General features: G+C 37.6%; 1 protein-coding gene across 1 annotated transcript in view; it reads left to right on the top strand.

Moving 5' to 3' along the window:
- SLC5A12 (solute carrier family 5 member 12) overlaps positions 1–15,683 on the top strand; it is a 57,190-nt gene that overhangs the window by 17,196 nt on the left and 24,311 nt on the right. The window contains exons 5-9 of the mRNA XM_049890551.1: positions 4,626–4,780; positions 4,906–5,046; positions 9,918–10,047; positions 11,189–11,277; positions 14,642–14,754. Of these exons, the coding sequence (XP_049746508.1) occupies positions 4,626–4,780; positions 4,906–5,046; positions 9,918–10,047; positions 11,189–11,277; positions 14,642–14,754 (628 nt within the window). The remainder of the gene's footprint in view (positions 1–4,625; positions 4,781–4,905; positions 5,047–9,917; positions 10,048–11,188; positions 11,278–14,641; positions 14,755–15,683) is intronic.

Genomic DNA, 15,683 nt, shown 5'->3' with positions numbered 1-15,683 from the left:
CTACTGGTATTTGAAATACTTACTGGTGGCCTAGCTTCCAGCATCACAGCAACAGGTAAGCCACCAAAGTACATATATATGTATAGACTATTTAAATAAATAAAGTGTGTAATTAAAGAGGTGAAAAAGTATCAGGAGTGTCTGCACAATTGAGTTAATATAATAAACAGAAGATTAGACAAACCTGAAGAGACAATTAGTATATTGGGATATATATCTGAAGAACTAGCCTATGGTATAACAGAGACATAAGGAGATGGATAATATAAAGAAAAAAGTAGAGATATGAATGGCAAGATGAGAAGATCTAATTTATAAACTAAACTAAATGAATTGGAATATGCAGGGGAAGTACAGGACAAATGGAAGAGGGCAACATTTCAAGAAATTATGGCTTTAAATTATTCAACAGTGATAAAAGATAAAAACCTACAGATTTGGGAAGTGCAACTTAAAACGATAAAAAGAAAAAGAAGCCCATTTTAGACATATTAGTGAAACTATAGAACAATAAATACAAAGCGAAAACTTATAAAAATGCTGGGGGAGGGCATTGGGTGGCATGGGGAGATACCTTACAAAGGATCACTGACAATAGACTTCTTCGCAATAACAATGGAAGTCAGAAGACAGGGTAATCATAACTTCAAAGCACTGAGAGGAAACAGTTGTTAACCTATAATTGTGTATTCAGCAAAAATTATCTTTCCATAAAAAAACCATAACTGAGGTTAAAGAACTAAGATAATTTTCTATTAACAGATTTTCCCCTAATAAAAATCTAGAGTTACTTTGGGGTCAAGAAAAATCATCATGGCAGGACAGCTTTAGATGCAAAAAGTAGTGAAAAGGAGATAAAATGGTGAACAGTTTGTAAGTGTAGCCACACTATTATTGGTACTTAATAACAATTGGAAACCCCAGTGGTGTAGTGGTTAAGTGCTACGGCTGCTAACCAAAGGGTTGGCAGTTCGAATCCACCAGGCGCTCCTTGGAAACTCTATGGGGCAGTTCTACTCTGTCCTATAGGGTCACTATGAGTCGGAATCGACTCCACGGCACTGGGTTTGGTTTTTGGTTTAATAACAATTATTATTATAATGTGTAATTTTTGAGATGAAGTAAAAGAATAACTCCAAAGTTGTACAACAATAGTATGCAAGTCATTAGGAGAGTAATCAAAGTTAAAGATTCCATAATCCTTGAGTTGTTAGAGATTAGGTTAAGATAGTGCTTAAATTTGGACTCTAAATTAAAAATGAATAGTAAAATTTCAAGGGGACCTATTAAAATAAGACAAAGTGGAAAAGTGGAACAAAAGAGAAAAAAGAAACCTCAACTGATCAAAGTAAGAGAAGAGGAAAAAAGTGTAAAAACTAGAATAAGTAGAAAACAAAAAAGATGTCAGAAACAAATCCAGACATTTTACTGATCACAATAAACTAAAATGAACTAAAGTTAATATCTCTTAACTTGTTCCAGTGCTTTCATTCTCTTCTTGCTCCCTCTACCCTGCACACCTCTGTCAAGGTAATCTTAAAACATTCATTTCTTTATGCACTTGACTGGATTATTTCTCTTTTCATTTCCCAATTTTCACATGATAAAGTGTAAGCTTCCTAGTCGAGTACTGAAAATCTTTCATTACGTGAATTTAATCCACCCATCTCATCTTTTCTCACCACACCTCTGTCCAATCTCTCTTGTCTAAACAGTCAAGAGTCTTCATTCTCTCACCATTTAACAACTTTACTCATATTTTGGTCTCTTTATTCTGATAATGGAGTGCTAGTGGCATACTGGTTAAGAGCTACGGTTGCTAACCAAAAGGTTGGCAGTTTGAATCCACCACACCCTTCTTGGGAACCCTATGGGCAGTTCTACTCTGTCTTATAGGGCTGCTATGTATGGGAATCCACTCAATGGCAATGGGTTTTTGATACTCTGATATTCATGTGATACACAGCAAAAGTGAGAGAAATTACAGAAAATAATAAGTGATTCCTGCTGTCCAGGGATTTGCAATCTAGTGAGGTGAATATTAAAACCAAAACACAGACTGATTAAATGTGTAAGTGACAAGACAAAGTACTACCAGGGTTGTAAAAATCAGTTTGTGTGTGTGTGGTATGTGTGTGTGTGTGAGAGAGAGACAGAGACAGAGACAGAGAGTCCTGCTGGACGAAGGTGTTGTAGAATCAGAGAAGTTTTCGTAGTAGGTATAATCAACCTTTTGGTGAATATTTGATAAATTGGTTTGTTCTCTTGCCCCTTCTCTAGCTGAAGCTCAGGTTTATGCAGGTTTTTGCATACTTAATGCCATTTCCCACCCACAGCTGCGAGGACTTTTTGTGCCTTTAATGTGATTCCGACTCATAGTGAACATATAGGACAGAGTAGAGATTCTCCATAGGGTTTCCAAGGCTGTAAATCTTTATAGAAGCAGACTGCCACATCATTCTCCCACAGAGCAGCTGGTGTTCTAACCATGAACCTTTCGATTGGCAGCTGAGCACTTTAACCACTGTGCCACCATGGCTTCTCTCAATGCCAATAAGCTTTCGAAAACAGGCCTTTGACATTTGGTCTTCATGTTACAAACATCTGATATAACAAATTACTAGGAGGTAAACCCACCCATTGCTATCTAGTCAATTCTGACTCATAGCCACCCTACAGGACAGAGTAGAGCTGCCCCATAGGGTTCCCAAGGGGTGGCTGGTGGATTTGAACTGCCAACATTTTGGTTAGCAGCCAAATGCTTAACCACTATGCCAACAGGGCTTCACTAGGAAGTAAGGAATTGATTATCCCTCAGATTGCGACTTGAGTAGACAATACAAAGAAAATGCCTCTGACAGGGATTTTAGTGTCTATTTCCTGAAATGAATTTTAATTACAAAAGAAATGATGGGACAATCCCAATGTCTTCTTTCTTCTCATGGTAAAGATGAAGGCTGTCTCTTCCACAGATGTCCTTGAGATTCCGGAGGATTAACAAGGAATAATTCTATTTTTTTGATGTTAAAAATGCCACCTCCTTCCATTTTATAGTACTCATTCATTTTCAAAGAATTTTATATGTATCACTTCATTTAATCCTTTCCAGTTCACTCATCCCACCTTCACCATAGTCCCATGGGCTTCTGTATTTGGATTATTACGGTAGACTCCTTTTCTTTTTCTACTTACCCATTGGTTCTGAACAAGATTGCCTATTAGAATTGCCTGGTGAACTTTCAAAAAACATTAAGGACTCCCCATCCAGATTCTAATTAGTTCATAACCTCAGGGGAAGGGGCTTGGACACATATTTTTAAATTCCCCCAGTGCATATAAAGGAGAGCCAGGCTTGATACCCACTGCTCTAATCTCTTTCTTAATCACACAAGCCTGAGTTTTTCTATTAATCTTTTTGAAACTCTTCTTTGCTTACTTCACTATCTGACCATCCTCAGCTGCGAACCAGAAGGTCACCAGTTCAAACCCACCAGCTGCTCTGAGAAAGGAAGATGTAGCAATCTGCTTTCACAAAGATTTACAGACTAGGAAACCCTTTAGGGTAGTTCTACTCTGTCCTATAAGGCTGCTATGAGTCAGAATTGACTCGATGGCAATGACAACGGGTAGCTCCTAAAACTTCGTCCTCCATGAGTGTCTGAAATAAATCCTTATCTTCTAGTTCCTTCTTCCTCAGTATTCTATCATCTCAGTCTCCGAAATGTACTCATTCTTACTACTTTTACCAAAAAAAAAAAAAAAAGTCTCATATTGTGCAAGCCAGAAATACAGGTGTTTATTCATAATTCCCCCATTTCTTAATCACCTGTGTTCAAGTAATTCACGAGTTATGTTGATTTTACCTGCCAAATATCAAATCCATCTTTACCCTACTTCAAGCTGCTATCATCTCGTGCATGGACTACTGAAATAAACGCATAATAGTCTCTTGACCCCTTTTCTTCTACAGTCCTGCAATCCACTGTCCATACAAAAAAACAGTCGCCACTAAAACTGTTGTGAAACAAACAAAACCTCTCATCGTATAATTCCCTTTAATCCTCCCTCATTACACTTAAGATATGTAAGTGGCCTTGTCAGAGTCTGTGTGTTCAGGCCTCTAGCAAATTCAAAAGCCTCCTTTTGGGCACTCTATGTGTCCTTCAATCTATTGGTTTCAGCTTTCTTTCCTCAGCAGGCCAGCTTCTCCTTCATGCTGTTCCCTCCCCTCTTTGTCTTCTTTACCTAGTAAATTTCTATTCACTCTTCAGAATTTAGCTCAAATGTCACTTCTTCAACACAACGCCAGGGATTCCTGCTCTATCCTCCCATAGTAATCTGTTCTTCCTAAGTGTACTTTCCAGAGTTTAAAATAAACAGTTTTAATATTGTCTAATATTAGCTTCTCCCATAGACTATAAACTCTATGAAGTTAAGGACAGAACCTGTCTCTTTCACTTACTACTTCATTTCTATGCTAAATAGTACCTGGCACAGACTAGATGCTCAGTGATTGTTGCTGAATGAAGAGTGAAGGAATGATCACATTAACACAGAAGCTGTGCAGAGTTGGAAGAGTCATAGGCTTTGTTTTCAAGAACTCACACCCATTCTCTCCATTTCAGGGAGGATTAAAAGCAGTGGTATGGACAGATGCATTTCAAATGGTTGTCATGATTGTGGGCTTCTTAACAGTCCTCATTCGAGGATCGACTTATGCTGGCGGATTGCACAATGTATTAGAGCATGCAACAAATGGATCTCGACTAAATATATTTGAGTATGTTGAATGCTATTTTTTTTTTTTTATCATGCTTTATAAAGATGTAGCTGAATGAGCTCATGACCTAAAATAATATCTGGACATCAAATGAACATCTTTGTTTACTTCTCTCTGCCTCATAGCTTTGATGTAGATCCTCTCAGGCGGCACACTTTTTGGACCATCTCAGTGGGAGGAACTTTTACATGGCTTGGGATCTATGGTGTTAATCAGTCAACCATTCAACGATGTATCTCTTGCAGAACAGAAATGCATGCTAAGCTGTAAGTTATTCATCAAGACATATTTCTATGTTTTCTCTGCCCTTTATTGAGCACTTACTATATGCTTCCTATTGTGTGTATATGTATGTATAAAAACCAAAAAACCAAACCCATTGCCATCTAGTCAATTCCAACTCATGGTGACCTCATGTGTTACAGAGTAGAACTTCTTTATAGGGTTTTCTAGGCTGTAATCTTTACAAAAGCAGATCGGTAGGTTTTCTTCTGCAGTAGTACTGAGTAGATTTGAACCACCAACCTTTAGGTTAGTAGATTGAGCACAAAACAATTGCACCCACCAGGGACCTTACATGTATATGTATATGTATACGTATACATATATGTATATGTATGTGTATGTACTTGTGTTTATGTGTCTCAAACTTTCATTTAGTGAGTTGGCTTAATTCAAGCAAAAGTCAATGCTATCTCATTCACAGTAGTCCCTTGGAACTTGTTGTATCAGTATTTAACAGGTATGAAAGCTGTCAGAAAAGAAGAGATTCTCATCTAGAAAGGAACATACATCACCTCCCAAGCATTCAAGACTCCACTTCTGGCTTCAGTCATCCTCCCTCCTATGGAGGGTCCAAAGCTATGATAAGAATCTTGTGAAAATAAGAAAAGACATACAAAAATTCTCTTTAGAAAAGACTTCCCTGAGAAAATCTAAGATAATTTAGTTAATACAATTTAGGAGTGAGAAACTAGTCACGATGGTCAGTACCGCTGTTTCAAGAGCACACTGCTGGACAGAAGATTGCTGTGGGATGGCAATGTGGGGGAGGAGGGAAGGTCTCATTTGTCACACAAATGGAACATCAGCAGCTCTTCTGGGACAGCAGAAGGCCATTTAGAGCCAGCTGCTGACCAACTATCACTTAGGGACTCTGTAACACACTCATTAAATATGCTAGCTCTGCTCATTTGTCTAAGCGCCTGATGTAATTGAAACATTTCACCAGGGTTTAGGGAAATCTTTGCTGCTTGGGAAAAATACATCCTGCAGTATTTGTTGTTGTTATTAGGTGCCATCGAGTTGGCTCCGACTCATAGTGTCCCTATGTACAACAGAACAAAACATTGCCAGGTCCTGTGCCATCCTCACAATCTTTGCTATGTTTGAGCCCATTGTCCCAGCCCTGTGTTAATCTGTCTCTTTGACGGTCTTTCTCTTTTTTGCTTACCCTCCAGCAAGCATTATGTCCTTCTTCAGGGACTGGTTTCTCCTGATAACATGTCCAAAGTATGTGACACAAAGTCCTGCCATCCTTGCTTCTAAGGAACATTCTGGCTGTATTCTTTCAAGACGGATTTGTCCTTTCTTCCAGCCAAATCAAAAAAACCAAACCCAGTGCCATCAAGTCGATTCCTACTCATAGCGACCCTATAGGACAGAGTAGAACTGCCCCATAGAGTTTCCAGGGAGCATCTGGTGGATTCGAACTACTGACCCTTGGGTTAGCAGCCAGAGCACTTAACCACTACGCCACCAGGGTTTCTTCTGGAAGTGTATGGTATATTCAGTATTCTTTGCCAACACCATAATTCAAAGGCATCATTTCTTTTTTCTTCTTCTTTATCCATTGTACAGTTTTCACATGCATATGAAGCAATCAAAAATGCCATGGCTTGGATCAGGACCACCTTAGTTCTCAAAGTGACGTCTTTGCTTTTTAACACTTTAAAGAGGCTTTTTGCAGCAGATTTGCACAATGCAGTATGTCATTTGAGTTCTTGACTGCTGTTTCCATGGGCTTGATTGTGGATCCAAGTAAAATGAAATCCTTGACAACTTCAATCTTTTCTCCGTTTATCATGATGTTATTTATTGGTTCAGTTGTGAGGATTTTTGTTTTCTTTATGTTGAAGTGTAATACGTACTGAAGGCTGTAGTCTTTGATCTTCTATCCTGCAACATAGATAGGTGAAAATAGATCCATAAAGTTCACACTGAATGTTGCCAATAGTTAAAACCAGGAGTGATTGACTATATATGGATTTGATTGTATGGCCAGGAATACTGATTATTTACCAAGGACAACTTAATCTTAAACCAGATCTTTTTTGCACAAAGACATAATATCATTCACCAAGTCATTTGAAATGTGCTCCCTGGAAGCTTTTGCCTCTGGTTTGTAGTTTTTCTTCCTGGTCTGAGGTTAATAACTGGTACTAAGATAGTAGGAGAAGTTGATACAGTGTATCATGTCTTAATCCCACCTCCAGCCCACCTCCTAGCTAAGATGAGCACATCCACACACAGTCAGCTTTGTTCCATCCCCATTACCTTATTTTCTCCTTATCTCTTATCATACCTCAAATCATATTATTTCAATATTTATTACCTACTTCCACACCCAGTATATCATCTCCATGCAGGTGGGCTCTGTATTGCTCACTGCTATAGCCCAAGTACTTAGAACAGGGAATGGTATGTCAAAAAGCCATATAAATAGTTTCTTTATGAGCCAGTGAAGAGGCCTAAGGTACAAACGGAAGAATTCCTTAGCCCATAAAATAATCAAAGTCCATGTTAATGAGAAAGAAATTCACAAGTACAGCAGTCTATACAATCTTATCATTGGTTTCTTATTTTCCATAGTTAACTGGAAAAGTTATAAAATGGTTTTGGGTGATGTAAAAATGACCTCTATATGACTATATAGCTACAGATATTTTCGCAGAGTGTAACTCATTCGATTTCCATACTAGCTGTAAAATAAGAAGTAGGGCAAGTATTTACACTTTTTTTATAAATAATATAATTGGGTCGGTGTCAAATGACTTTTCTGAGGTCACACAACTGTTAAGAATAGCCTTCTGAGTGCAAGTTCAGAGCTCCTTAAAAACAAAGAAAGAAATGGTGTAAAGACTGCAACAATTTTTATCATTAATTAGTTCATTTATTCAATCATTCAATAATTTGTTATCCAGAATAAAATAATTTTATATCTACTATATGTCAGTACTAGTCTAGACCTTGTGGAAACAACACTGTGTTTGTTTGAGGGGAGGGAACAGATACTAAACCAGTGAGTATATTGTACAACTTCAGATAATGATAAATGCTATAAAGATGTAAAATATGATGAATAGAAATTGAGTGATATTTCACATCAGGATGGGGTCTTTGTCATCCAGTGCTGTTATAACAGAAATACCACAAACGGATGGCTTTAACTGAGAGAAGTTTATTTTCTCACAGTAAAGTAGGCTAAAAGTCCAAATTCAGGGTGTCAGCTCCAGGGGAAGGCTTTCTCTCTCTGTTGGCCTTCTCATCAACCTTCCCCCAGACCAGGAGCTTCTCTGAGCAGGAGCCTAGGTCCAAAGGATGCGCTCTGTTCCCAGCACTGCTTTCGTGGTGGTATGATGTTCCTTGTCTCTCTGCTCACTTCTCTCTTTTATTCTCAAGAGATTGCCTCAAGACACAATCCAATCTTGTAGACTGAGTCCTGCCTCACTAACACAACTGCCACCCATGTTCCCTCATTAACATCATACAGGCAGGATTTACAACATATAGGAAAATCATACAGTAAAAAGATTCATGGCCCAGCCAAACTGAAACACACATTTTTTGGGGGATCTAATTCAATCCATGACAGATGGTTAGGGAAGCCTCTCTGGGAGAAAACCTAAGTAAAGACTTCAGTAGAGTTTGTCTGAATAGTTGAGAGCAAGAGTGCAACTAATGAAGTTATAGGTATCGATCATTTTATGCAGCAATTGTATTTCAGAAAGACTGCCTCTGAATTAGCCCCCTCCAAACCAAAATAAACAAATAAAAATCAAAGATAAAGGTTATTAAAATACTCCCAAGGAAGTTGGATAACTGAAAGTTACCTCTGAGATTAAAAAAAAAAAAATTCTAAATTGAAAACAAAACTCTTGGTAAGGGGATACTTCTCTAAATGATGTATTTTATAAATGAGGACTTTATTTAAAGGTTTTCTAAAAGACAGGTGCACAGGTGCAGTATTTTGAGCAGCTTTGAAATGAATGTCATTACATTTAAATGTGGATGCATGTAAATCCCAGATGATTCCCTTCCAACAACACCTGGGTCCAAGAAATGCCCAAGTGTTGCTCTCCTGCCCCCTGTAACTCTTTTCGTGATGTGATCTTTTATTCTCTTAGAGCAACAACGTAAGTCCCATCTGCTTTCAGGTCTTCCCTGGGATTATGAAAATGGTTATGAATTTGACTTATAAGGGCAATAATGAATGCAAAATAACTGGAGGATACTACAGAAGCACCCAAACTGGAATTAAACATACCTGTGCTTTGGGGAATAAAATTCATTGCTCCAAATAATATGGGTAAAATGACTTTACCCATATTATGTTCAGTTGTCTTTAAAAAACAAAACTTTTAGATTTCATCTGAATTAATCTCCAAAGTGAATATTTCTAAAACTTGTCTCCTTCTACATTTATCTTATTATCCCTCTGGGAGAAAAGATGTTAAAATGCAAGTGGGCTTTTTGACAGTTTCATGAAATGAGTGAGGAGAAATAACTTACATTTATATAATATGTGTGATTGGTATGTAGAATTTCATCCAAGAAAATAGACCTCACATCACACATATTGGGGTTTTGGGAAGAAACTCCCAATATCAAAAGAAAATCTGTCTAGAATATGCCTTATTCAAATTGGGTAAGTGGTTTAAAAATGTAATGTTCCTAAAAAAAAAAAAAAAAAGCAAAAGTATAAAATGTAATGATTCTGAAGGCTGTAGAATTTTATTTTACTAGCAAAAAGTTCCATGTCCCCCCCCAAAAAAAATTTACCTTGTCTTTGATAATGACCTTACCACACTATAATATGACATAAAGACTACCAATAGGTCCATGTGCTCTTTTCTAGTGCCCTGTACTTCAATTTGCTGGGTCTCTGGATCATCCTTGTGTGTGCTGTCTTCTCTGGACTGATTATGTACTCCTACTTCAGAGACTGTGACCCTTGGACTGCTGGATTTATTTCAGCACCAGACCAGGTATGGGTTCCCTGGCTGCAAGGAACATAGCTCTAGCCATTGTCAGTTAATGCTGAGCCCTGGTGGCACAGTGGTTAAGAGCTCAACTGCTAACCAAACGGTTGCCAGTTCGAACTCACCAGTCACTCTGTGAGAGAAAGATGTGGCAGCCTACTTCCATAAAGATTTACAGCTTTGGAAACCCTGTGGTGAAGTTCTACTCTCTCTGTCCTAAAGGGTTGCTATGAGTTGGAATTGACTTAATGACTTTTTTTTTTGGTTTTTCTCTTTTACTGCTTGGGGCACTAGCCAACTCCCAAATGCCAAGGACTTAGTTTCTTTCCTCTCTTCTTGGATGATACGATCACACTCAGTCTAATAGGGAGAGTGAGCATTTAAAAAGAAGACACCTCACCTAGTCCCTGAGGACAAGGCCTGGAAGCAGAGCAAGGCTAGGGAGAGTGAAGGGTTGGCTCAGGTTTATGGCTTTAGTCATCCATACTGCTTTTTGACTCCTTTTTCTATACATTTCAAAGTTGATTAATGATGCTTTAATATCCTATTGAACAAAGTGACCCTTGTTTCCACATAACTCCTCATAGCTTAACTACCACCATGTCATACTACTTACACGTGGTTGAAAAGTTTCCACTTAGGGAGAATGTGCTAAGGAGGAGCAATAATCCCTCCCCCCTTTTTTCTCTTATATATTCAGTTGCCCTGGTCTGTTCTGTAGGGACCCTCTTCCACATCCTGACTAAAGAGTAGGACCACACTATCTAGCTTTCCTGAAGACACATTTTAAGGACTTGCTTTTAGGGAATTAAGGGTTTAGTTGCTAACAGTACGGTAACGGGGCAACAAAACGGCGCAGATTGCAAACATGGAACTGGTTAAAAAAAAAAAAAAGTCCCTGTCTTTGAGATTGGCTGTCTCCGTCTTCTATAGCTGGACTTCAGGTCCACCAAAGTGGATTGACCATAACCTCAATTGCTAGCATCTAATTAGTCCATGCAACCTCCACTTATATTATTATTGTATTATGTATTTATTTTTTCCTTTTCCTCATATCCGGTTCCTACAAAGCCACATTCCCATAGTCCCATATTTCAGACACTACTGATAAGACCATTCATCCTTTTTTTTTGGCCACCTTTTTCAGCTGATGCCTTACTTTGTCATGGAAATATTTGCCACAATGCCAGGACTGCCAGGGCTTTTTGTGGCTTGTGCCTTCAGCGGAACTCTGAGGTTAGTACATTAACGGCACTCTGCTCTGATGATGATGACAACGGTGACAGTAAGGGTGATGATGGTGATGGTGGTAGTGTAGTAAGTATGAAGGAATTTGGGACGGATCAAGAAAAAAAGAGATGGCCACGAGATAGCGTTGCACAGCAAGCTATTTATTGGGGTGTAGGCATGGACAGCTGCATGCAGGGGAAGTCCCTCATTAGCAGGCACTCTTTCAGAGGTGTAGGAAACCAGCAGATAGGGAGGAGGGCATGAAAAACTCTGGAGATTTAATTAATCATTTTTTATATTATGTTTTCTGGGTTAATATTGTTTTAAGAAAGCTTTTCTGTTCTATGATTATCATCCAGACACCATTCTAGTATACTTACGGTCTTATTAAATGTTACAATAATTGAACCATTTAGACTAAGTGAGAAAATGAAGTGAAGCTCCTGCCTTATTTTCCTCCTAAATTACCAATAATTTCCAATAAATAAGCCACATTTCAATGATTTGAAATGCTACCTTTACCATACGCTAAGTTTTTCTATGTATTCCATATTTTTTCTGACTTAATTTTGATCTATTTGTCTCTAGCTGTGTCAATAACAGTATAATTTAATATCTTTTAGACTTGTAATTATTCATTACTTTTCTTTTACAAAATTACCCTAGCCATCTGGTCTTTTTTGTTTGTTTTTTTCAGTTGATTCTTTGGGGTTTGATTGCACTCAAATCATGATATCTGCAAATAATTTTGAGTTTTCCTCTTCTTTTTTTAAGAGTTACACTGTTATTGTCTTTTGTACTTGTGCCTTCAAAATAATGATAAATAATAGGGGTAGAAATCACTGTCCTGTTGTGTACATTAAAGGGAGTAGTTCTTGGGTTTCACCATTAAACATGACATTGACATTTGGTTTGAAAGATATTCTCTACATTTAAGAATATTCAATAAAAAAGTAATACAATTATGAAAAGAATTTAAGAACAAAAATACGTTTATTTATTCTACTTTTAGGAAAGACGTTTATCAGGAAGGGTATTGAATTTTGGTAATTGAAATTTTGGCATTTTTGAAATGTATGCACACATGTACTTTTTAAAAAACTTTTGTCATATTAATATATTGAGAGTTTTTAAGATAGCAGCATCCTGGAATTCCAAGAATGAGTTTCATTTGCTTTTGGTGTCATTTTCATTTAGTATACTGTTGAATTATTTTTGCTAATATAGGGTCTGTATGAGTTGTTGTTGACTCAATGGCAGTGGGTTTTAATATTCTTTCTAGGATTTTGCATTGGTAACGCAAGGTGATACTGTTCTGTGGTGTTGGTGTTAGGATCTCAGGAGAACTGAGGACAGAAACAGAGAACACCAGTGGATGAAACCTAAGTAGGGGTGACACTGTCTTATTTTGTTCCTCTTTACATAGCTTCGTTTTTTTTTTTTAACTCTTGCCCTATAGCTGACTCTCTCCAGGTTGGAGAAAGATGGCTGTTAATAGATTAATTCCTCCATACGAAAGCAGTTGACTCTTTCGATCCCAGGTCCAAAAATTCCAAGGAAGGGACTCACTGGACAGCACATACTATAAAGAGATTACTCCTGCCACAACTATGAGGAGGGTATGGGGTTAGGGAAAAGGCAGGAATGGGGGTAGAATGGGAAGGCATTGAAGTTTAGGGACAGGAAAAAAAAAAAATTTCCAGCATTTTGCAGCAGATTTAAAATCTGAGGAATCAACATATAGAAACATCAGACTGCAAGAGCAACACAGCAGAGCTTCTACAAACAAATCTGATCCTTCTGAATCAGATTCAGCTTTCTGCTCCTTCCCTTACAATAGATTTAAGGATTAAACTTAATGTTTGAAATGTTCACATAATTTATTTTGATACAGGGCTGTTGGGAGCATGGAAGTTCCTTTTATTTGATCACCCCCTTTTCCTTATTTGGCTTTCATGGAGCTGAAGTTAGAAAGGCAGCATGTCAAGGAACACCTATCCTGTCTTGATTCTTATGAAAATGAGAATAGTATCCAAAACAATTATTGTCCCAATTCCTATAAAAGGGGCTTGGGAAGTTTCTACTTGTTATATTTGTCATTTACGGAAGGGACTCAAATTTTGCACAAATGGACCTGGAACTATTCCAAATGAAGTAACCTACAGCTTAAATCATGGCATTATCTTGCAGTATAGTAAAAAGAAAAACAATTAATTTTTTTTCTTTGCACTCCTACTAAATCTTTGACCCAACTACTTCTTGTCTCATGTGAGCACCAGAGGATGCTAATAAAATAATAATAATAATAATAGCTAATAATAAATAATTAACTAATGAATATTAGTGAAACACAAACAGCTGGCAGTACTTTACTCATCAACTTGTTTCTTTTCCAGAAACTTCTGTTCTTAGTTGTGGTTTTGCATCACATGAATTGAATATAGTCATCTATTACAGTAGGTAAAATATTACTGGCTGATATGAGGAATTAAATAAGCTTTTATGTTATTCTGCAAAGAAAACTCAGACTTTCAGGTACTATCTTGCCTAAGTGAGTTTTATAGCCATGGGAATAAATTCTGGAAGGCTAGAAAGAGAATATCAGAGTCTTTATGTGATTTTCGTCTTTGCCTACTTCTAAACCGTATTTCTTACCCCTTCTCCTTTGTTAATTGAATTCTAACCACACTTGTCTACCTTCAGGTTGTCAAATGCAACACACTCCTTTCTATCTCAAAGCAGCTATATGTAATTTTCCCTTTTTCCTAGACCATCTTTTTCCCATTTTGCATGGTTCCTACCAGTACCTGTTTTCACTGTCATTTCCTAAGAGAAGAATCTCCTAAATTCATATCACTTTAGGTCTCTGTAGGACATGTTTTCATAGAGCCTTGGTGTTTTCTCTCATAACATTTTCACAATTGTATACTTGGCCTTAGGTAGAGCATAAGATCTATGTCTTTCTTATTTACCAGTGTATGCTTATTACCTAGAATGAATAAAAGAATTAATGAATAAATACATTAATTAACAATTAATGAATGGCAAACTGTATTGACTCTTGGGTTCGGATATTCACTACTTCCTGCCTCTAGTCCAGCTTGAACACTGTCCCTGTCTCTCTCTCTATCAGCTACTTCCTGCTAACTTCACTGGTATATGTGGAAGAATTGAAAGAGCATTAGCAAAGGAATAACCTTGAAGAGCGAGTGAACAGGCCATGCAGGTTGCCTGGAGGCCTAGAATAGAGACACATATCTCCATCTGTTTTCTGAGAGCCCTGCCTGGACTATCTGCCCTAGATAACAGCTAAGCCTGGTGGCTCAGCCTTATTTAGCTTGGACTATGTTGTTGCTTTCTCTCCTTATAGCACCGTGGCTGCCAGCATCAATGCCTTAGCAACAGTGACCTTTGAGGATTTTGTCAAGAACTGTTTTCCCCATCTCTCCGACAAGCTGAGCACCTGGATCAGTAAAGGCTTATGTAGGTACAGCCGGTAGACCTTCTGTTTCATATCATGAAATGTACATATGGTACATGTAAAAATCCTCCACATGGTATTCAGGACACATTTATACACACAAACACACGCAGAGATACATGGAAGAATATTATATAGAGATTCTCATACTTACAAAGACTCCAGGAGAGGACCAGAAAAGAATGACCAGCTAGCTTGCATTTCATTGACCTTATTTTCAGATACTCGTCTGTGTTCACCCTATACTCTAGGTTCATTCCATAAACATTTCTTGATTAGGTTATGTGTAGATCCATCCCTCTACATGGGAAGATTTTCTGCTCAGTATAGACAGCCACTGTGTCTAATAAAAGTCAAATTCCTGTCTAAAGAATTCCTTATTACCAAATTCTCAGTCACCTCCCCTCAACTAATAATTATTCCTTGTCTAATAATACAGTAGCATGTTTTTATAATCACTATAATACTTTTCATATTAAATTATGGTTTTAGCCCTTTCATAGATAGATTTTTTTTTTTTTTAATTTTTGATGATGCCATGTTTTTTCACTAATGGAACGGATGCTGAATCACTGTTTGTTGGTAGTTTTTCATTACTGGAAAAAAATTTGGTACCAGTTGCAAGCAGAACATATAAGTCCTATGTTCCATGAAGCACATCACACGTGTGGGACATATTGGTACCACAGTGCATTGCACTTCCTGGTTATGCTTGAGTCATAAGATATCATACTCAACTTTCAAAAAATACACACAAAATACTAAATAAATACTGCACTTGCTGCATATAGTTGTTATTAGCTTGATTTAGAGTGGGCCATATTGGTACCGTGTTCCATGAAGTACACAACACTCATGGAACATTTTGATTCATGGCCCAGGAATCCATCAAAAAGTGTTTTCACCTCAAAAATAACTCATTTACTTGAGT

This window comes from Elephas maximus, chromosome 7 (genome assembly GCF_024166365.1).
Source record: "Elephas maximus indicus isolate mEleMax1 chromosome 7, mEleMax1 primary haplotype, whole genome shotgun sequence".
NCBI classification, from domain to species: domain Eukaryota; kingdom Metazoa; phylum Chordata; class Mammalia; order Proboscidea; family Elephantidae; genus Elephas; species Elephas maximus.
The sequence above is the reverse complement of the archived record's forward strand: the minus strand, read 5'-3'. Positions and strand labels throughout refer to the sequence as shown.